The 21,350-nt window shown below is 39.9% G+C and overlaps 1 protein-coding gene across 2 annotated transcripts in view; it reads left to right on the top strand.

Annotated features, from left to right (window-relative positions):
* The first annotated feature begins 20,670 nt into the window (after positions 1 to 20,670).
* negr1 (neuronal growth regulator 1) overlaps positions 20,671 to 21,350 on the top strand; it is a 165,571-nt gene continuing 164,891 nt past the window's right edge. Inside the window, exon 1 of one of the 2 annotated variants that reach the window (XM_085246055.1) lies at positions 20,671 to 21,241. In XM_085246055.1, coding sequence (XP_085102181.1) covers positions 21,072 to 21,241 — 170 coding nt within the window. In that variant the 5' untranslated portion in view covers positions 20,671 to 21,071. The remainder of the gene's footprint in view (positions 21,242 to 21,350) is intronic. The other variant, XM_085246056.1, reaches the window with a different exon arrangement.

Raw genomic sequence — 21,350 nt, 5'->3', positions numbered from 1 at the left:
CGGCGGACACTTTATTAAGCATCTCTTCCTCGTTCTGGGTTTGGAGCCCTTCTGCCTTCTTCATCACAGAGTCAACAAGGAGGTGGAAACATTCCTCAGATATTTTGGTCTATATTATCATAATATTTGCTGCGTATTTATCAGCTGCACATCTACGATGTGAAATTCCCATTCCAACACAAAAGGTGCTCTTCTGGATCTAGATCTGGTTGCTGCGGAGACCATTTAAGGACAGTGAATCTTTTTGTTCAAGCTGTTCACAGCTGGAGATAACTGAAGCTTTGTGATCATGTGTTATCCTGTTAGATGCAGCAGTCAGAAGATGAGTAAACGGTGGTCATAAGGGGATGGATATGGTCAGCCACAAAGCTCCATGTATCTCCACCACCATTATAACATCACCGCCACTTTAACCATTGACACAGGCTGGATGGCTCCATGCTTTCACGGTGTTTATGCTAAATTCTGACCCTCTCATCCAAATATTCAGGAAGCAAGGCTCATCGGACCAAGCAACTTTTTTCTTCTATTGTCCATTTTTGACCAGCACCTGCTAACTATAGCCTCAGTTTCCTGCTCTTAGCTCATGGCAGTGGTAATCCTTGTGTAGTTTCCTGCTGCTGGAACCCATCTGCTTCAAGGTCTGACACGTTGTATTTTCAGAGATGCTCTTCGTTCTCCTCTGACCTCTGGCATCAAAAAGGCGTTTTTACCCAGAAAACTGCAGCTCACTGGATATTTTTCGTTTTTCAGGCCCTTCTCTGTAAACCGTAGAGCTGTGTTGTGTGGGAAAACCACAGCCGATCAGCAGTTTCTGAACCCATCGACAACCATTATCTCTTAAATCTCCTTTCTTTCCCTTTTTTGACCAAGTCTGCATCCCTAAATGCAAAGTGCTGCTTTGTGATTGGCTGAATATTTGGATTAACAAACATATACATTTATAAAGTATAGTGTGGCATAGTTGTAACCGCACGAGCTTGTGCAGGAGGATACACTTAACCCACAGAGAGTTGTTAATACAGTTTTATATGCACAGATTTAATGTTTCATTATTAAGATATGTAGCATGCACTTTTTCAGAAACAGCAACCGTGTAATGCCCATGGCCTTAAAATGTCCTCCAGGTGCTGTGCTGTTTGTTTATGCGACAGAGATAATTACTAATATACACACATAATTATGTATAACCTTGTAGTGTCCACAATGTACCAACCGTAGCCCCTACAATGAAGACAACAGAATGCAGTGGGTAAGCAAGTGCAGGGACAAATGGACACGTTGAATGCAGCTCTAGTTCCAGCTGATGGACATGAAACATCCTAACTTTATAATTTGTTCTCATTAAAACAAGCAACAGCAGCAGAGACAAGTTTGTGTCTCGAATGATTATTTCAAACCTCTCAGAACAGTCTGATTGTCCTGCACAATTTCAACCAGGTTGCCAGAAAACATTAAGGCTGTCTTTGTAGACCTGAAAGAGTTCAAAAACATCTATTTAAACTGCAAATAATGTTATATGATAGCAAAAGGTTACCAATTAAACACTGAACAGGTTCAATTAAAGATATAATTGCCTAAGGCTACAAAAAAAGCTGGAACGTGAGGGGGGGCTTCAAACGGTATCAAGACGCGGCTCGAGCGTTTAGATAAGGAGGCTCTTCATTTCAGCAGTGCAGACTGCAAAACTGTAAGTCTGAGTTTAGGAAGAAATTGGGGCTTCAGTGTACAGCCTGTGAGCCTCATGCAAACAAAGCATCATTGTACTCTGTAAAGATTTGACACACAGGCTTAAGGATAGCTCTTATGAAGATAGTTTAATTTAAGTATGCTGTGAATAAGCTACATATATATAGTTATAAAGAGCTGATGGGAGAGCTGCATTTCAAATGAAACAAAAAGGCATAGCAATGCTTAAAAATGCACAGACATGACTCTGGAAAATATCTGTTTAAGGGATATGAGTGAAATGGCAAAATGTGTGCCTACACTGTGAAAGCTGTGCATATGAATACTGATGGCTTCTAAGGCTCAGTGTGATTATGTAATTAGTATGGCATTCACAAAATATCATAATCATTACCACCTGGTATCTCTTTATAACAGCAAATTAGGAAATGATTCTGACTTTGGTCGTTCGGTAGATGATTTAGTGCCAAACAAGAAAAAGCACCTTTAATCTTCACAGGGGTCACCCAGAAAGAAGTGCTTCTAGGCCTTTCCCTCCTAGCTGGCCTTGACTGTTTCACATGCTGTTTCCATCCATCCACCCATCCATGTCAGGGTCATGGGGGCAGCAAACTAAGCAGAGATTCCCAGAACTCCCATTCCTCAGGGACACCAAGGCATTTGCAAGCCAGCTGAGATATGTAATCTCTGCAACCATAACAGGTAGGATGCTATGCTTTCCAGGTTACAAGTGCTGGCATTTTTTCACTCTCTTCTGTTCCACCTGGCCTCAAACATCCATGATTTTTGTGGCTTTGCTAGTTTATGTTTATTAAATTATCATTTTTTTATGTAAACCTCTTCCGTGAACTCGCTCTTTGCCAGTTTGTGACCATCCTTTTTCATCAGTGCCTCTTGATATTGAGAGATAGCAGTCCTGTTTGAATGGAGAGAGTCAAAGTCAGCATTAGGATGCAGAAAGTGTTGGTAGTGCTATAAGTCACACACCAGGAGGTCCAGAGGTCCTTATCAAATGTCCGGATGAGTCGGGGTAGGAGTGAGGCTGTGTGACTGCTGCCGTAACCCAGCAGCAGTTACATCAGGGGACATGTGAGCACCACTCTGACACAAGCAACCTGGTTTTCATTGTAACCTTTCAGCGTGTAGGATTGTTGTGCATGTGTGAACAGTACTGTGCAAAAGTACTGAGTCGCCCTTTTATTTCTCTATATTTTGCTTCCAAAGAGACGAGCTTTCTTGTCATTTTTAAAGTGAAATCATTTTTTATTTATTTGTAAATAAAGAACCCTTGAATTATTTGCCTTTTTACACTCAAATGATTAATATTCCTCAATCAGTGTTGTGTCTGCACATAAAAGACGACTTAGCAAAGAACCAATTTTCAATTGGATCTTTAGGCACTTTGTTATCAGCAGCCTGTTGCAAAAACACATCATTTGTTCCATTTTCTTTACTTGAAGCTACAAAAAACACCAAAGATAAAACAGTTTTAGAGGAATAAAAGAGCCTTTTTGCGCTAACACGGTGATTCCCAAAGGCCTATTAGCTGAAAATTTGAAATATCTATGAAGTGTGTTCTTAAAACGGTTGAGCAAACTGGATAATTGTAGGACAAAAGAACAAGTCTCAGGCCTTAAAAAACTATCGACAGCAGATGACCAGTTCCTGAAAGTCCTTCAGAAATAGGCAGAAAAACAATAAAAGAAAATCCGGCAAAGACCTGACACAGGACCTGAGAGATGTGTGTGGCCCTTTGGTTGATCCATCTACTGTTCACCAAAACCTCATCAGAAGAAGGCTTCGTTCCTGTGCATGTACATGCACAAAAAATTCCGCAAAACAGCAAGGCCACGAAAAGTGAACCGTGTCACAGCGAGGGACCAATGTAGTCCTAAAAACTACTTAATGAAATTGAAGAACAATGGCGGTCATGCCAAATACTGACTTTCAAGCTTGTGAGAACTCCATGTTTGCATACATTTTAATAAATCCCTCTCTTCGTTCCCGTTTTTCCTGCAAAATATAAAGAAATGAGGCGTAACTCAAGACTTTTGCACAGTACTCTATTTTAAACCAAACAATGCTTAAACCTAACCATGAAGCCTATCCATGAGGAACACCTGGAAAACATCCAGCAGACAAGGGAGAGGACACAAAAGCCACAGAGAAACGCCACAGCTGACAGGAGCACAGGACCCAGAACGTTACTGGTACCACAGTGCGGTAACAGTGCACTAACAGTGCTAAGTAGCGTACCACTGTGCCACCGATAGAAACGTAAACAGCAAAAGGAAGCTGAACTAAACATCGAGTGACAGTCGTGCCATTTGTTAGGTAGACTGTAATAATAATCATAATAAAAAATGCTCCTGTATCGCTTCGATTACGCTTCAATTTGTCTTGATATAAGAAATGCATACATAATTACCCCAGTGACCTTATTTCCTAACCATGCAATCTAGAAACTGCTTTTTTAACCAAATTATAGACCTAAAATGAGGGTAATTAGCAAGTTAACTACAGTTATTTGAGCTACAGAAATTGATAGTCATCACTTAGAAATAAGGAGCTTGCTTTTGTCTGTCCTTGTGTGAAATCAAACATGTATTGTTTCAGAAATTATTGCAAATTTTGAGTGTTACCCACTGTCATAATTGTAATCTGCATGCGAGGCAGGAAGGCTTGACAGGTGTAGCAGCAGTAACTCAGTAAAAATAGCAAGCTTTCCCCTCTGTGTCAATGCCACGTCACACCCACTGAGCTGCAGCGCCATGTGCCAACATCTGGCGCATCTATGATTCACTTTATAATGTAAAAAACAGCTTAAAGGTGGCGAGAGCTTTGATATATATGATGTAAAAGAAACGTACTGAAGTTTGTTTCATCGGGAGCATTCATTTCACTCAACAAACTCATTAAGTCTTCACATCCTCTCTTCTAAACCTCGATGCTCGTTTAAGGAGCCATGTATCTCCCAAACACACATTCTTCATGGATTAAGCGTCTACTATCATCATGAATAACAGATCTAATCTGGTGTTAAGTCTCACACAAAAGCAGATGGAACCATTAGTTAACCTCATTCTTGGGTTTTTCACCAGTTTGGGGCTTTTTCTAGCGTACTGGCACAATTTCACCTCACAGTCAAATGTCTGTGTTTTCACACAGGTTGCTTCACAAATCCGTGTACACAGCAATGTTATTTCTTCTTGAGTGGCGAGGCACACAGAGCAGGGACCTCCCTCAGGAGACAGAGAGCATTTCATTTCACACTGACACGTTCACCTCTATCCTCACCATCCCGCAGAGGGCTGCTGGGGTTGTCAACCGTGGGGAAATGAAAGAGGAACTCAAAATGTTGCCAGAACGAGAAAACTACATTTGTGACCACAAAGCAAAGCTGGTAACAAAATCGCTGGGATCTCTCCAATTGGGAAAGTTATTCATGTTGTTGTATTTCAATGTCCCCGTTCTATCTTTCATGCAGTTTTGCTTCAAAATAGCCCGAGGAATTATATCACCCTCAAGTAAAGGGTAAACACAGAGGGCATAAAAAGACAAGTCTCGCTATATAGGAGGAATAAAACTGTAATGGCTTGTTTCTTTGCCTCCGTATTTAGACCGAAGGGGTGAACAATATACTGTAGCTTTGTTTGTCTTTGGTCAAGTCAGGGTCAGCCTTCCAATAAAGCTCACACGGGGGCTGGTAGCACTCAAATAAATTGGATTTTATATGCTTGCCATGAATATAAGGCTCATCCAATCTGGAGGCCGCTCTGCACTTTTTAGAGCATTCATGATACCCTCAGGCTTTTCATCTCCAGCAACGCTTTGGCATATCACTTCTCATTATTTCTTGCTGAATCTTCCAATCGAGCCAATTTGAGGTAAAACACAACACATCTGTTGTTCTCCTGCGGTTGAATTTGAAAGGTACAATGGATATGGAAAGAAAGCGATAGGCGTTGTTTTCCATTTATTCACGTCAGTTGCTCTTTTCTCGTTCCCCCGAGTATTTATTAATCTGTTAACGAGTAGGGAGCTGATAGACGTTTTAGGCATAGGAAGTGATAGCTTTCTTTTAAAAATCCAATTATAGATTTCTTTTACTCTATTAAATCAAGTCTGTTTGCAGGAGATGTTTATATCCCCAACGTGTGCTGTGTTTATGTTGCCATTTCATTAACATTTTGTCTTATATTTGTAATAAAGCAAAGGATAAAGCCACACAGGCAACAACAACCATTTTCACTCCTTGTTGTCAGTAAAGCAGCACGTGTGTGATTGTTTCTTTCAAAGATGGCAAAAGTCCAGAGAATGATTTGTGTAGGCATAATAATAGACTCAAGTCAAAAAAAGTTTCCTTTACTTTGGGAAATTTTAAGTATATATTAGGTGCAATTTAGCTACTGAGGCATTAGAGATGTACATCAAAGAAATGGTTCTCCCTCCAACGAGCTACTCTCTCACCAGTTGGACACAGGCAGCTTAGACCACCTTACAATCAATACAAAGGCTCTATAAACAGGCTCTGAAAACATTACATAAAAGGAGCAGAGCACCTTCTAGAGGTGATTATGAAACACCTCTCAGGAAAAGAGTTTGTGGGTAGTCTGGCTTTTCTTATTGAGAAAAACACACAGACAGTATAATACATGGACGCAGCTATTGTGACATCACACACTGCTCTCTGAAGACTCAATGTGAGCATTTGTCAGCTCAGTTGCAAAAAACAGATGTGAGGAGGAATAGTAGGTGTGGCCCAATGCTAATGACTTTGATTGACAGCTCATTATCAGTTTCATGCTACAGATAGTTGTCCATTTTAAAACATGGTTGGACCAAGATTTATAAAACAGACTTTTTCTTCAATATGACCCAAAATGAGTGACTGAGACAGTAAACACATCAGGAAAGACTTCTTTAGGACCTCGTGTATGTTGGTGGCCACAGCTATCGCCATCTAGTGGTCTTCAGAAATAATACAGGTTTAAGTGAAGCTACAGCGAGGCCTGGGCCAGTTGTTGCTGGTACTGCTGTTGATGTTGCAGCTGTTGATGTGACACATTTTGATACATCTATTTCTAGTTTATTTTTCTATTTTGCTCTTAGCTGTTCAGCTCCACCATTTCACTTTAGTTTGTCCATCTTTAACAAACAGCTCTTCCAAACTAAAGTCTGGAGAGGGGCCAGTCATGTTAGAGGAAATCTGGTGTCAGTAGTAAAAATGAACAAATGAACAGTAGTCAGTGCTCGTAGAGCCAGTGTGCAACGACCCTTCAAACCCACCTGTAGGCTGTAAAGTTATAATTATAAAAACATTTCATTGGCCCTTCAGCCCACAAGTGGCTCTGCCCACAGAGCTAATTCCCAGTATGCCAGATTACCAGTCCAGCCCTGGCTACATTGCTATTTCGTAGTGTCTATGGCAGTACATACCTGGATTTCTATAACCACAAAACTAAGCAACATAACATCTCTTTCTCCCAACTGATAAAACAGAGATTACTGGATAATCAAATATGTTGTCATAACGAGAAATACTTTGAATAAGTCTTTGTTTATGCTAACTATCTATGTTTTACTAATTGTGTTAATGTAGGTCTGAGTTTTTGTATGCTTCATGAGTGATATGTTATGTGGTTATGTCTTTCTGGTCATTCACATGCTTGGATGCATTTGCATTGTTCTTTTTTCTTCACTGGTCTTTCTTTATTGCCAGGACCTGCAATAAAATTGAAAATGATCCCACGTGGCTAAATCTAAAATAACATAAACATATATAGACACGAGTACACACGTTCTTCAGTTAAGTAGCAGTACAGTTAAAAACAGTCTATTAAAAGCACACAGCATGAGAACGCATTAGAACACAAACAGTATAAAAATAAAAAACAAAATAGTTCTAACACTGACCATGAACACCACAGCTGCTCCACAACAGTCCAACACAGTGTATTACATAGTGCATCACATCAGCTTGTGTCTTTTATTAAACCACCTGGTATTTGTTATACGACCTTTGAATAACAGTTAACATTATTCAGTTTGTTTTACAAGACTTTCTCAGTATGCAGGGTGCCGCTTTAGCTCAGTGATCGAGCAGGCGACCATATGCCTCATGGCCAGAAGGCAGCAGCCTAGATTCAAGTCCAACCCAAAGCCCTTTGTTGCATATCTTCCCCCCTCTCTCTCCACTATCCACTGAAGGCAAAAAGTAATTAAAAAAAAGACTTTCACAATATGAAAAAACAGAATTCAGCAACGCATCGTTTAGCCTGTTAAGAAAAAAACCTCTCTTCGGTCTTTCATGTCTTACATTTACTTACTTAAGCATGTCTTACATCTTTCTCCATCTCTGAGTGACATCATCTGTCATTGGTCTGTCTCTCTTGGAAATAGAGCAGCTGTACATTTAACCAGCAAACACACTGATAGACAAGCTGCACACAAACAGTTTGTGTTTGCTAATATTTCTCAGGCCGATACAACGGCATTTCAAATTATCTGTCACATAAAAAATGTTACTCCCTTATGCTCGCTCCTTTTCTGTAGCACTAGCTAGATGCTAAAATACCACATCTGCATGTGCACCAAAAATGCACATGCAGATGTTCCCAGTTCAACCGGCAGCGCCACAAACGATATCTCATTATGTGCAATAAGCAACAACAAATATCTGCAGGATTGTCTTGTATGTGATATTGTTCCCTCATTTATGAGTTGATGTCTGAAAAAAATTACAATCAAAGGCATTAAACCTGATGAAGCAAGCCCGTTTTGAGAATGGAAATAATAGAAAATAATGATGCTTGTCCTAAAATGTAGGAAGTAAAATTATTAAAACAAAGTACAGTAACAAAGTATCTGTACTTTGAACATATAGATGTATATAACTGAGGTCCTTTGCTTGCTTTGGTATAATAAACAGTTGTTCGTACGCGCACAGGTTTATGAATACTAGAAACAAATGCTTATTTTAGAAGCAGACGGATAAACTCCTTTTTTCCCACACTGATAAAATACAAAATACCTCTAATGATGTACACAAAGACAATAATGAGCAGCCGGTCTGATGTTCTTTTTGGTATGCATAGGGCAATGCAGGTAGTTAGAGCAGAGGCTCTGGAGGTGTGGTAGGTAATCTATTTCTCTCTGCCAGAAGGTCAGACAGATTAAACCCTCCTATGAAGATCCCAGTTTTCCATGACAGCTGTCTGCAGGGGAGCTCTAAAACAGAACTCTCAATGAGATGCAAAATTAACTTCAAGTCATCTGGTGTGAAGGTCGTGCCTTTGTACCAAAAAGAACAGCCGCTCGATGTTCTCTCTCTGTAACCAATGCATTTTTCAGGCTCACATTTCAACAGTAGAGACTGAAGTGTTATGGAACAGTTCTACGTGCACCTTTTATGATGAAGTGTACATTTGTCAAACCCCCCTAGGAATTAGATCCAGCTTCTGCAAAATTGATAGTTCCAAACATCATTTTTAACCAATCTAAAATGACATGTCCTTCAAAAATAGGAATTTCAGTAGCATACATGCTACTTTACTGCATTCAGCCTGAGCTCTCTCTGCAAGCGTTATCTCTTAATGTCTGCTTTTGCATGAGGGGGAAAAAAGAAATCACCATTTGGTAACAGTATTTCCTTCATTTCACACCCGTACTCAAACCTAGACACATTTATTATTATATTTTTTACTGGAATAAGTAAGGGTGATACTACCTTCAAATGATGTTGATGGTAACGATATCATTTTTGTTCTGATGGATGGTAAACCATCGATAAGGTCCTCTTCATTGTAATTACCTTGTCCGTGTAATGACCACATTCAATTCAACCATTTCAGCCTGATTTGCTCAGTGATTCCACCTTAAATTAGATAACCCCTATTAAAAAAGTGGGCTCAATATTAACTGATTATCTTTGATGACCTTTATTGTCTTTTAGAATACCTTAAAAGGTCACATCAATCCAGGCATTAAGATTAAATCCCAATAAATTAAATTTGTTGCTGACATTTAAGCTTTTTTATTGAACAAGATGTTGTTTACAACACATTAATTGACTGTGATTTGTTCAGGCACTTTTCACAGTAAATTTGAATTATTTGACGACACCTTTAATTATTTATTTAGAAAGGAAATCTTCCGAATGTGTTCAAAACTGTTTTTTTCTACTGTCACTGAGGGAAGAAGACAAACAAAGTAGGAATATGAAAAAGCCCATTTATTATTTCACATTAATTTGATACTTTAACTACCACTTTCACCAGTAAGATGATTACAGTCAGGTAGAAGAGATAATAGCGGCATATTTAACAGATGACATTCCCGCTTCACTTGAGGCAGTTATTCTCCACCAATCTGTCTAGGAGTTTGGGAGAAGATGAAAAATTAATGCAAAACTGTCAAAGTAGTACCGAAGTTTCACCTGCTCTTACTGTAAGTAATAAACAAAGAAAACTATTTCGATTAGACTGGAAAATGGATCACCACTTTTTCCCCCCATAAAAGAATCAACTGCTGTTAGCGTAGCTATGTGCAATATTAACACTGCCTCGAGGCTCAACATGCTCGAGTGAAAGAGGACCCCACAGCATCCAGGAAGGTGAATGAGATGTCATGCTGCTGCGATGTTTGCAGTCAGTGGTCTGAGAAAAGGGTGTAAAAATGTAGGACGCACATTAAAAACTAATGAAATGACTGTCAAGTCTGCTCCAGCCTACAACCTTTGCCACAGGTCACTCTTGCACATTTTCTCTTTTATTTCACATCAGTCAAGGAGGAAAATGCATTTTAATAGCACTTGTTTGGTGCCTGCACCCAGACTGCTGTCAGACAGAGCGTCTCACCCTGGCAACTTTGGAAATTTAGCTTTCTAAGACATAATAAGCAGCAGAAGTGGTTTTAATGCCGCGACTAAACTTTGGTAGGAACACTTAAATGTAAAAATGAAATGAAGGGAAGTCAAAAATACAGTCCGGTGCGAGATTCAGTCCGTCCACGTGACCACTACTACCTCAAGCTCCTAACACACAGTGTTGGAATACAATATGTGGTTGTTTCAGAGTCATGAATCAGTTAAGTTTCATGGCTATTTTAAACACCAACACTAGTGTTGTGAATGGGGCTTTTGCGCAGATATCACAACGCAGGAACACTGCGGTATCTGGCCTTGCCTGGTGGTAAGTGTCCTTTCTTAGTCCTGGGGTGAAACCTCATTCACTTTCAGGAGCTTTTCAAAGCAGCTTGATAGACGACTAAAGAGATTCTTTTTTTTTCCAGAAGGAAATAAAACAAGTTTTCTACCTTGAAGCCCGCCAAGAGTCGTTTTATGTAATTTATGATTTTGAATCGACTTTGAATCAGCAACTGAGGATTTATGGCAAACACATATACAAGTCTGTGACAGAGCTGCGGCCTCCAAGCGAGAGGTTTAACTATACATATATATCACAAAATATATAATGTATGTCTGAGACCCAAGAGCCAAAAACAGAAGAGATATATATCCTATTGCTTTAGTGTCACTTGCCATTTTGGCTTGATAACAAAGAGTTATCACAATGGAGCTATGGTAAATCGCATTTGATATCCATTTAAGCCCCTGAAAATCTGCTGCCAGTACAGGTCAATCCATGCAAAGTATTCAACCCAAGAAGTATTGCGAGAGATTTTTTGAGGACACGAGCCTAAGAAGGATTCTTCGAAGAAACGGCAGTTCAAAGGGCTTAATCTTGGCAAAGACACTAAACATTTACCCAGAGTAAAAAAAGAGAAAAAAGAAGAAGGTTTCTGGTGCATGCAGAGCGGGCCTTTGCCATGTTAGCTTACGCAATCAAAGAAAGCTCACAGGTACAGCTGCTTTGCCTGTGGCTGCTGTTTGAGAAGAACATAGAAGAAGAGAAACCAAAGGAGCAGCGAGGCAGCGTTACACCTTCTTTCCCACACTCTGAGGCTCTTAGATGACTTACAACGCTGTGCGAAACGAGAACAATGTTCATTTTAAAATAAATTCAGCGAGACAGAATGCGCTCAGACGATAGAAATGTAGCCATCAAACTAGTGAAAGCAGCAAATTACACACAGGGGAAAAAAGATAAATGGAAAAATATTTGTTTATTTTGAATATAAGGAATATTTACCACTGATGTCCAACCACTTGATATTTCACCAGCAATTTTTATAAACAGAGAATCAAAATAGTTTGGAGCGATGCACACACACACACACCAGAACACACACCGCTCCATTTTACAGCTAATGTCAGTCTGTCAGTCTCTTTGGGACCTTTGTTTTGGTCTTCAGAAACTGCTGTCAACTCTTTGTGTTGTCAGTTCGAGGAGCACTTCCTAAGGGGCCAACATGAAGTAACTGTAGCAACATGTGTGTTTCACATTCAGTCATTGCTCTCATGAATCCTTGAAAACCTTAACAATAACCATAGAGACCTTTGGCAAAGTTTCGAGATATTTGTGAATTTTACAGTCGGATATGAGATATGGGCAGGGATAGCTCAGTAGGTAAAGTGGTCACCCCATGATCGGAAGGTCGGCGGTTCGAATCCACTTAACGGCTACCCTGAGGTACCCCTGAGCAAGGTACCGTCCCTACACACTGCTCCCCGGGCGCCTGCTTAGTGGGCTGCCCACTGCTTCACTGAGTGAATGGGTCAAATGCAGAGGAAAAACAAGTAATTTCCCCATGGGGATCAATAAAGTATCCATTATTATTATTATTATTTCTTGTTTATCTAAGACCAACAAAATCACAAGTATAGCCACAAGTTGTTTGTATTATTTTCTTGGAAGCGGGGTGCTTATGATCAGTAAATTACCAGTTTAGTGTTTTTAAGGTTTTGTGTGGCATCATCCACTGCTGGTTCCCAGAGTCTCATTATTATGTAGCCTAAAGCTACTGAATACACCACGGACCACTCTGCATCCTGCCAACTGGGCACACAACAGTTCCAGACAGCTGATCCACGTTTAAGAGATGAGAATTAACAAGAAACTACAATTTTTCCCGTAAAGATGTCAGTAATGCTTTAAAGAGAATCCCATCTTCAACATGTTTTGTGACAGGGCGAACTTTTCACTTTTTCCCTCTTTTAATTTCACTTGTCTGGCTGTGCTGCACATCGTGGGGAAAGTTCAGCGTAAAAGCCACTCATGGGACAAACAGATCAGTTTCTTGCTATATTTAATGACTCAGAAGAGCTTTTTGAAACATGTATGAAATGTGGTCGATGCTGTCTGGAAGTACAAATCAGCTATGACTCATGAGTGCTGTAGGTTTTGTCCCTCATGGCCAGTGTAGGAAGAACAAAGAAAGGAAAGGCTCAAAATAAATCACTGCTTGAGGGCTACATACATCAAACTCCATAGTTCATTCAAAATGTGTTTTGTCCACTATATCTATGTTAGAAATGTGCATTTGGACTTTGACAGTAAGGCGCAGTTTGAGAAATGTAATACATTACTCTCTGCTCAAACAAGTGGCAGTTGTTGAACTATACCATAATGGAATTTCTTATGTGAAACACTAAGGGCAACGGCAAAAGCACTGAGGCTTCCTGGTTTTGTGTATCCTAGAAAGTCAGCCTTTTATGTTGAAGGCTGGATGTCATAGCTGATATAGTGTTTTTATCAGACTCTCCAAGTGGACATTCAGCCTACTTTTCTTCACCACGCCAGGATTTTTAATATCAACTTTTACAGAGCTGAAACTCCACCAGAGAGAGCTTCAAACCAATGTAGTGTTGAAGGTAAACACACTTTACACGTACAGTGGGGTAATAAATATTTGATCCCCTGCTGAATTTGTTTCTTTGCTGACTTACAAAGAGATTCACTTTAATGAAGAGAGAATAGCAACCACAACTGCAGGAAAAAACACACATAAATCTTATCAATTCATTTGGATGTCACTGAGTCAAAAGAGTAGTTGAACCCATAGTGAAAACACGAGTTAGTACTTGATGGAGAAACTGGAGAAAGTCAGTCGCAGTGGTGAGATGTTTCTTGTAGTTGGTCACCAGCTTTCCACACATCTCAGGGGGGATTTTGGCCCACCCCTCTTTACAGAAACTCTCTAAATCCTTTAGGGTTCTTGATTGCCGCTTGGTAACTTGAAGCTTTAGCTCCCTCTACTGAGGTCTGGAGACTGGCTAGAACCCCGAATGACCCTACTGCGCTTCTCCTTGGTTGCCATAGTAGAAGACTCATCCAAACTCATCTTCAGCGTTCTGGCTTGAGGAAGGAGGTTGTCATCCAAGATTTTACAGTCCACAGCCCCATAAATTGGTCCCTCAATGCGGTGAAGTCACCTTGAGCATAATGTTTCCACCTCTGTACTTCACAGTGGGGATGTGTTCTTTGGGTTGTACTCAATATTTTACTTCCTCCAAACACGGGAGCGGGTCGAGTAGCCAAAAAACTTGATTTGGTTTTCATCTGGCCACAGCACTTTCTCCCAAGCCGTCTCTGAATTATTAAGAACTGTACTAGAACAATTAGGATGGGTCTGCTGACTGTGGATTCTACCCGTGTAGCTTTGAGTGGATCGACCATTTTTTTCACGATCATCCTAACCCCATGAGATCTCGAATGGAGCTCCAGACAGAGGTCGACTGGTGGCCATTTTGCATTTTATCAAACCAGCAGTTGTCACCTTCTCACCAAGCTTGTTGCTCCGGACTTGTGCAGGTCCCTGACATCTTTCAACAGCTCTTTGGTCTGATGGTGGAAGTGTAATGGAAGAACCGGAATCTGTGGACAGATGTGGTTCGTACACATGAGTTTGATTGATTGTTTATAATCTATGTACGACACAACAAATCTGTAGGACACAGAATTGTGGCCAGGTTATAGGGCTCAAAAACTTATTTCACTCAATGACGTGCAAATCAATTTATAACCTGTATGTAGTGTGTGTGATTTTTTCGGGATTTTTGGTTGATGATCTGTCTGTTTTAGTTTTTTTTAAAATTAAAGTGTTGAAAATAGAATTTCTTGTCTCAATTAGGGCATTAAAATACCCCCCCCCCCCCCAACATTATTACAATAATGTATTTATTTATTTGCCCTCTTTACACCACCACAGTGGGTTTAATGGAAACACAAATTTTTATTGATTAGATATATTATAATAATTTGTGAGAAAACATCTAAAAGAGCCGTTCCACTTCTGGAAAAGAATAAGGGGAACTTTGGGCAGGTGAACTCAAGATTAACTTGTATCAGAATGATAGGAGGAGAGAAGTGTGGAGAAAGAAAGGAACAGCTCATGTCCTGAAGCATACTGCATCATCAGTCAAACACAGTGGAAGCAATGTTATGGAATGGGACTGTAAGGCTGCCAGTGGAACTGGGTCTCTAGTGTTTATTGATGATGTGACTGCTGATAGAAGCAGCAGCACGAATGCTGAAGTGTACAGGGCTATACTCTCTGCTCAGATTCAGCCAGTGTTGCAGACCTGATTGGATGGCGCTTCACAGTAGAAATGGATAATGACCCAAAGTGTGCTGGAAAACTTCTGCAAAAGAGTTTCTTGAGGAAAAGAAATGGGATTTTCTTTGATGGCTAAGCCAGTCTGAAGAAAGTTAAACATATCCAGTGCTTTTCTGTTATTTAGATTCTCTTTCTCTAGTCAGAGTAAACATTCACAGAAAGCTGGTTATCAAATTGTTACGTTTACCTAGAGTATCCAAATGTGGCTATGAGAACATAGAAGCATCGGACCAATCTAAAACATGGATAGGTGTACTGGCAGCGGCGCAGCTGATTTCACAGATGAGGATAAAACTTTGCTATGGGAAAAATATAAAGAGCTTAAACACATAATGCAGGCTGAAAGAAAGACAGCAGCTGCAGACAAATCAGTGTGTGAGTGAGAGGAAAAGCACTGTACAGTAGCATAATATTAAAAGTGCTGTATGAATGTCAGTGTGCTTTCAACATTGTAGTGAGGAAAATAGCTACTACATCAATAAAGTTGAACCTGTTTGAAGGTTAGGAAGGAAAGCTAGCAAATATTCTGTGTAAGTTTAACAGACTTCTCGATATCACAACTCAATCGTTAAAACACAGGAGAATCTGATGGATTAAAATTGGTATTGATTTGCTACTGTAGTAACAATAATTATTACTGTTTCAACTACAGCCCAGCTGGTGTTTAATGGTGCAAGTAAAGGATAAATATATAAACAAAATTCCAATATAGGCTTAGTGTACATGCAAGTTTGATATAAGGCTCACGAGCACAAATAGCTGTCCTCTATTAGGATCATTTATTAACAGTTACAGGACAAATAAAACTGTTGTAGAATGTGGAGCAGGGAAATTATTTTACTGCTATTGTTAAATAATCATCATCATTCAGAAAGACTAAGTTGCAGGCAGGAGTTGACAGGAAGTTGCAGAGAGTTTGCAGAAGTGAAAGCAGAGTCTAAGTTATTCTGAGGAGCAGGTTAGACGAGGCTATTTGAATTACTAGGTTATTCAAATTGTCTGGTATACTTTTATATTCTTTTATTAAGCTTTTAGTAGAAGTTCTTGATTAAAACATTTATTCAATATAGTACATATAGTTTCAGTTAGGTTATTACACATAAGGATGAGCCTCTGGTCTGGTAAAAGGTCAGAAGTGCAACGGGTGAATTGAGAGAGCATTTGAGGACGACATAGACACACACACACACACACACTCAGTTAGAGATAATCATTTATAGGTGGAAGTTTAATCATGTTTTGCTTGGGGTTGCAAAAAGAGCAGTTTGTCGCAGAACTGCTGCTGAGGTGTCAAGATGACAAGCGAGCATCCGGCAGTGACAGGAAGTACCTGCCATGAAGACGAAGACAACGTTCTTTTAAACTGTGTTAAAAGTCATTGTGGTTTTGATTTGACGTATGCATATATTCTGTCTGTGACGTATGAAGGGGCGTCATTAATTCAAACCCTGATGCTATAAAAATCTGTGTATGCTTTGATTAAGTCGAAGATTAATTCCTGTCTGCGTACAGAGTGGTCTTCCCACGCGTGTATTCATTAAAATCAGTTGTTTGACCAAGATCTTCTGGACCAATGGTTGTTTGTACTCTCCTTCCTCAATTATGTGAACCTTAACAAGAATTATTTGCATGAAGAGCCAAGAAGTAAAGAAATAAAGTTGAATCTAAAAATCTGATGATCTTCAGGGAAACACAAAGACTTTTGATGCTATTGGAAAACTTTAGAGGTTCCTACCGTCTGTGCACAGAGGTCTTGCTAGAACGATGATGCAATTTTGGGGATAACTCCCTGATCAGTAGGCACTGATTTTGTACCTTTTGATGTCTCAAGAACACAACCTGCTCGACAGCAGGTTAGGTCTACAGCGTAAATTACCAAGGCACCCAGTATGAGGTGGTCTGCCTTTGTAGTACAAAAACCCAGGAGTAACCCTGAAGTTACAGGGATAAACCCACACCCAGCTTACAATTACAGGCTTTTCACCACAGTAGAGCAATGTTAGATTTGTATTGTAGGAGTTTCATTTATGCCTAGAAATATGTATTTATATATGCTTAGAAGTATATAACCATTTGTAGATTGAAAGAATGTCTCATCCTAGGAGGTCTGTAACAACTTTTATTTATGCTACAAACCTATCAAGCAGGTTTTCACTTAGTAAAGACAAAATTAAAGGTCGAGAGGCTCCCAAACACAAAGCAACCCAAGGTGGATGCAGTGAAGGCCTGGCAGAGCATCTCAGGGGAGGAAACTTCAGGCAAAGTTTTATAATTACTGCTGAGGCTCTCAGGACTGTGTACTGTATACAAATGACTGTGATTCGTAAGTAAAGTGATACTTTTGTTAAACTCCTTGAATTAAAGCTGAAAGTCTGCATTCCACTCTCCTCATTTGATTTAAAATATGCTGTGTTGGTGTACAGAAGCAAAATTACAACAAAATGTTTAGCTGTCCAAAAACCTAAGAGCAAACTTACAGTGGTATGAATGCCCCAACGTGAAGAGTATAGACATTGACTAGCTCATATTTAACAGCAGTAAAGAGACTAAATTTAGATATTAATAACTTCACAGCTGTGAGAATAAAATGATAAAGAAAGCTTGGCCTACACGGATTCAAGGCAAAAGTTTCACATTAGAATCATTATGACTGACTAAGGCAGAGTGAGATTTGAAAAACCTACCACCAAGTTAAAAGTGTATATCAGAATAAGCAGCATCGTTAAAACAATGAGTCTGTAAAAGCTGATGTTATTAAACCTGTTCTAAACTGCAACTCGGAACTTTATTCAGAAGAAATAAAACACACCAAATGCTGCATTCGTTTTTCCCCCACCTGGTTGTGTTTCTAATAATAGATAGCCTAGATCCAGCACAACATATCCATTAAAATGGAGATGAATAGAGCAGTTTGACATCATTCTTTATCATTATTTAATCAAAATACAGCTTTTGCTGAGTAAATTTGAGATTAAAAATCGGATCCTTTGAACAGGACATCAATTATCCTTGCATTTCCCTCACGGATCGCTCTCATGTCCTGTTATCCCAGGCTGCAGTCACAAGAGCCGTTCAGCATTTCTCTGCTTCGTCGTGATCGATCGGCACAGTTCCCCGCTGGACGTCATCCATTTTCATAATAGCTAACCAAATCACTATTACAGAAAAAAATGACCATGTTCTTAACTACTTCAGGAAACAATAGCCTTCAATATGCTGCCTTACTTGCACTAAATTAGTTTAATCAGCCGCGGTTGGTGTAAAGCAGAATGCTGTCACAACTTGCAGAAAGATAACAGTCAAAGAGTGTTCGCTTCACTTCAAGTTCATCATTCAGTCGCAGCAGCCAAGACAAGCCAGCGCATGTTTCAGTGCGTTTGGTTATACAGTAGTGGTAACACACAAGACGGTAGCTGCACTCCTGCTTCTGCATAACAGTCTCCATTAAGCAGACAGATGAAGAAGTCTATTCTTCCTGGTGGTATTAATAATAATAATAGCGCTAATATATTTAAACCAACTGGTGGAAACAAGCTGCACAAAGAAAACTTTTTATGTGTTGCTTCATTCACTCCTTATTAAAGCAAATTGCATGCATCAGTTTCCCTCTAGCTCCGAGAAGACAACTGTCTACCAACACCTGGAGGGAAACGTCTGTGGTATCCATTACTCAAAACAGCTCGCACACATCGTGATAGTCCAGCCTTGATCTCTTTCATCCTGTTCATAATTCCTGAGGTTATTACCAGGCTGCCACTCGCGCATACCCCTCCACACCTCTCTGGAAAGTGCACTACCACTAAATGGAGTCATCGTAATTATAGCTTTCATGCATGGAAAGGTACATTTTCTCAGGTAATTTGAAGGGCTCAGAGAAACTGGGGGAAAATCAGCATTGTGACTGACAAGGGAAGGATGGAAATTATCTTCCTGTCTCAGCCCAATAAAAACACCTCTGTCACAAAACCAGAGCGTGAGGATTTCTACTGGTGGCATTATCACAGCTATTAACAGCAGAGGGAGCTTCAGTTATGCAAATTACAATTGTTTTTGTGACAAGATGAACTTTTCACTCCCCCTGCTTTTAATGCTGCTTGTCATGGAACATTGGTTGTTGACTCATTTCCAATATGGCGAAATGTCCCCTGTAACCTCTGGAAACCTGTTTTCTGGCTCTTTGTCAGAGCAAACAGAAATCTGCCCCGTTCTCTCTCTTTTCTCTCACCACTGAAATAACAATTTATCTTCTTGAATAAATAACCAACGCTGGAGAGGCAACTTTCACAGTACCCCGAATAAATTTACAAAGGATCAAGGCTTCTTTCCTAATTTTAAACCAAAGACAGGGTATCACTTTAAAGCTTGTTTCACTATTAAAAACTGCAGCAAAAGCCTTTCAGGAGTTTATAGTCTTTATTTCATTTCTTCTAACCTTGTGATAACATTAGAGACTTCAATCTTTACACTTTTGTCCAGTGAGCTAAAATATCATGAAACTATATTGATCCCCTTGGGGAAATTAATAAAATAATAATAAAAAAAAGTATAAAAGAGAATTCAGCAAGAAATGTAACATAGGAATCAGATGAAGGTTACTTTGTATAGGATATCAGCTCAAATCTGTAAAATAACATCAGTAACAAATCAAATCAAAAATACTAGAAGCTGCAGTGGCTGCAGGGATGAAAACAACAACAACAACAAAACAACAGGGATTAAGACGCTGTGGATTAACATCTGTTACTTTATTTTGCTTGAATCAGAAAATGCCCTCAGTTATCCGACTGGCTTTCTTTTTTTAAAAAAACATTTTTTATTTCAACAATATGTTAAGCCTCATTTTTAAAGTCATTTTTATGCACATGCTCTCTTGAATAGGCATTCAAGGTGACTGCTTGATTAAGTGCCTTCTGTTGCTACAATCATAGCAAATCCACAAGGTTTTGCTCATGCCAAGAATTCACGGATATTTCAGCGCACTATGCCAATATGTCACCTCATAGAAATGTATGTCATTTCCATGGTTATGGCCAGACAATCTGTATTATGTAGGCTAAGTCAAAAGGCTTAAAGCAGCATAATGGATGGGGTTTACTGCTCTAAAACAAACTTTCCAAGTCCCCCTTGTCCTTATGTGTATGTGCTCTGTGTTTGTGCTGTGCCGGGGTTTTCCCTGCTTAATGAAAAAGTCCCGTTAGTAGTGCAAACTCTTCAAGTCGGCAGTAATTATCTTTTCAAAGTATATTGTGGATGACTTCTAGAAAAAAACCAAACAGTTTAAGTGCATAAGCTCTGATTTTAAAGACTCCCATCTGGAGATGTGTCTATAACAGTAGCAGTTTGAAAGCTTTCCAGGAGTTTTCCTGTGGGATCCACCTGCGTCACCGTCAGTAAGCTCCATTTCCACCAAATGCTCACTGTTCATTTCCTTATAGGGGGACCTTCTCCAGTCGATATCTTTAATTGCTCCTGGGTTGTATCAATACCTTCCGGTTTTGCTGCTCCATCACGAGCCACTGGGAACGGGTTGCCCGGGAAACGGCCGCATGGCAACAGGATCAGAGCCTGGGGGTTGTCTGCTTCTAGGTCTGCTCCCATTTTACATCGCATTTCCTCACTAGATGGTGTGCAAGCCACTGGAGAGTACACTTCCCCGCACAGTGAGCTCTACATCCATCCAAACAAACCTGGGAAACTATACAGCGGATCGTTTATTCGTGGGGCTCCGCAAAAGTGTGGAAATAAAACGTCGTTCGCGTTAAGGTTCTCCGTTTTTTTTCTTTTGAAGCTAGCCCAGTTCGCTTTTCTTTTCTTTCTTAACAACAAGAAGACTTGGGAAAAGCGACAACAAAAACACAGCTGTGATGGACATAATGACTGCGGTGCAGGATGCTTGTGTCTCTGGTCAGTGGCTTACTGCGATAATTCTCAGCCTGTGCTGCTTTCTGCCGTCCTGCTTGCCCGCTGGACAAACTGTGGACTATTCCTCGGTTGAAAGTGTGGTCAGCAGACAAGGCGACACGGCACTACTGAGGTAAAGCGAGATAACACAACTTCACTTTCTCCTTTCAGAGTTCTGAGGAGCTAAAAGACAAAAAGACAAACAAACGCAACCCTTAGCGAACATGTTTGGTAACTACTTC

This window comes from Mchenga conophoros, linkage group LG15 (assembly GCF_057382185.1).
Source record: "Mchenga conophoros isolate Kocher_MC1m ecotype Shallow Benthic linkage group LG15, M_conophoros_male_GT1.1, whole genome shotgun sequence".
Classification (NCBI taxonomy): domain Eukaryota; kingdom Metazoa; phylum Chordata; class Actinopteri; order Cichliformes; family Cichlidae; genus Mchenga; species Mchenga conophoros.
The sequence above is the reverse complement of the archived record's forward strand: the minus strand, read 5'-3'. Positions and strand labels throughout refer to the sequence as shown.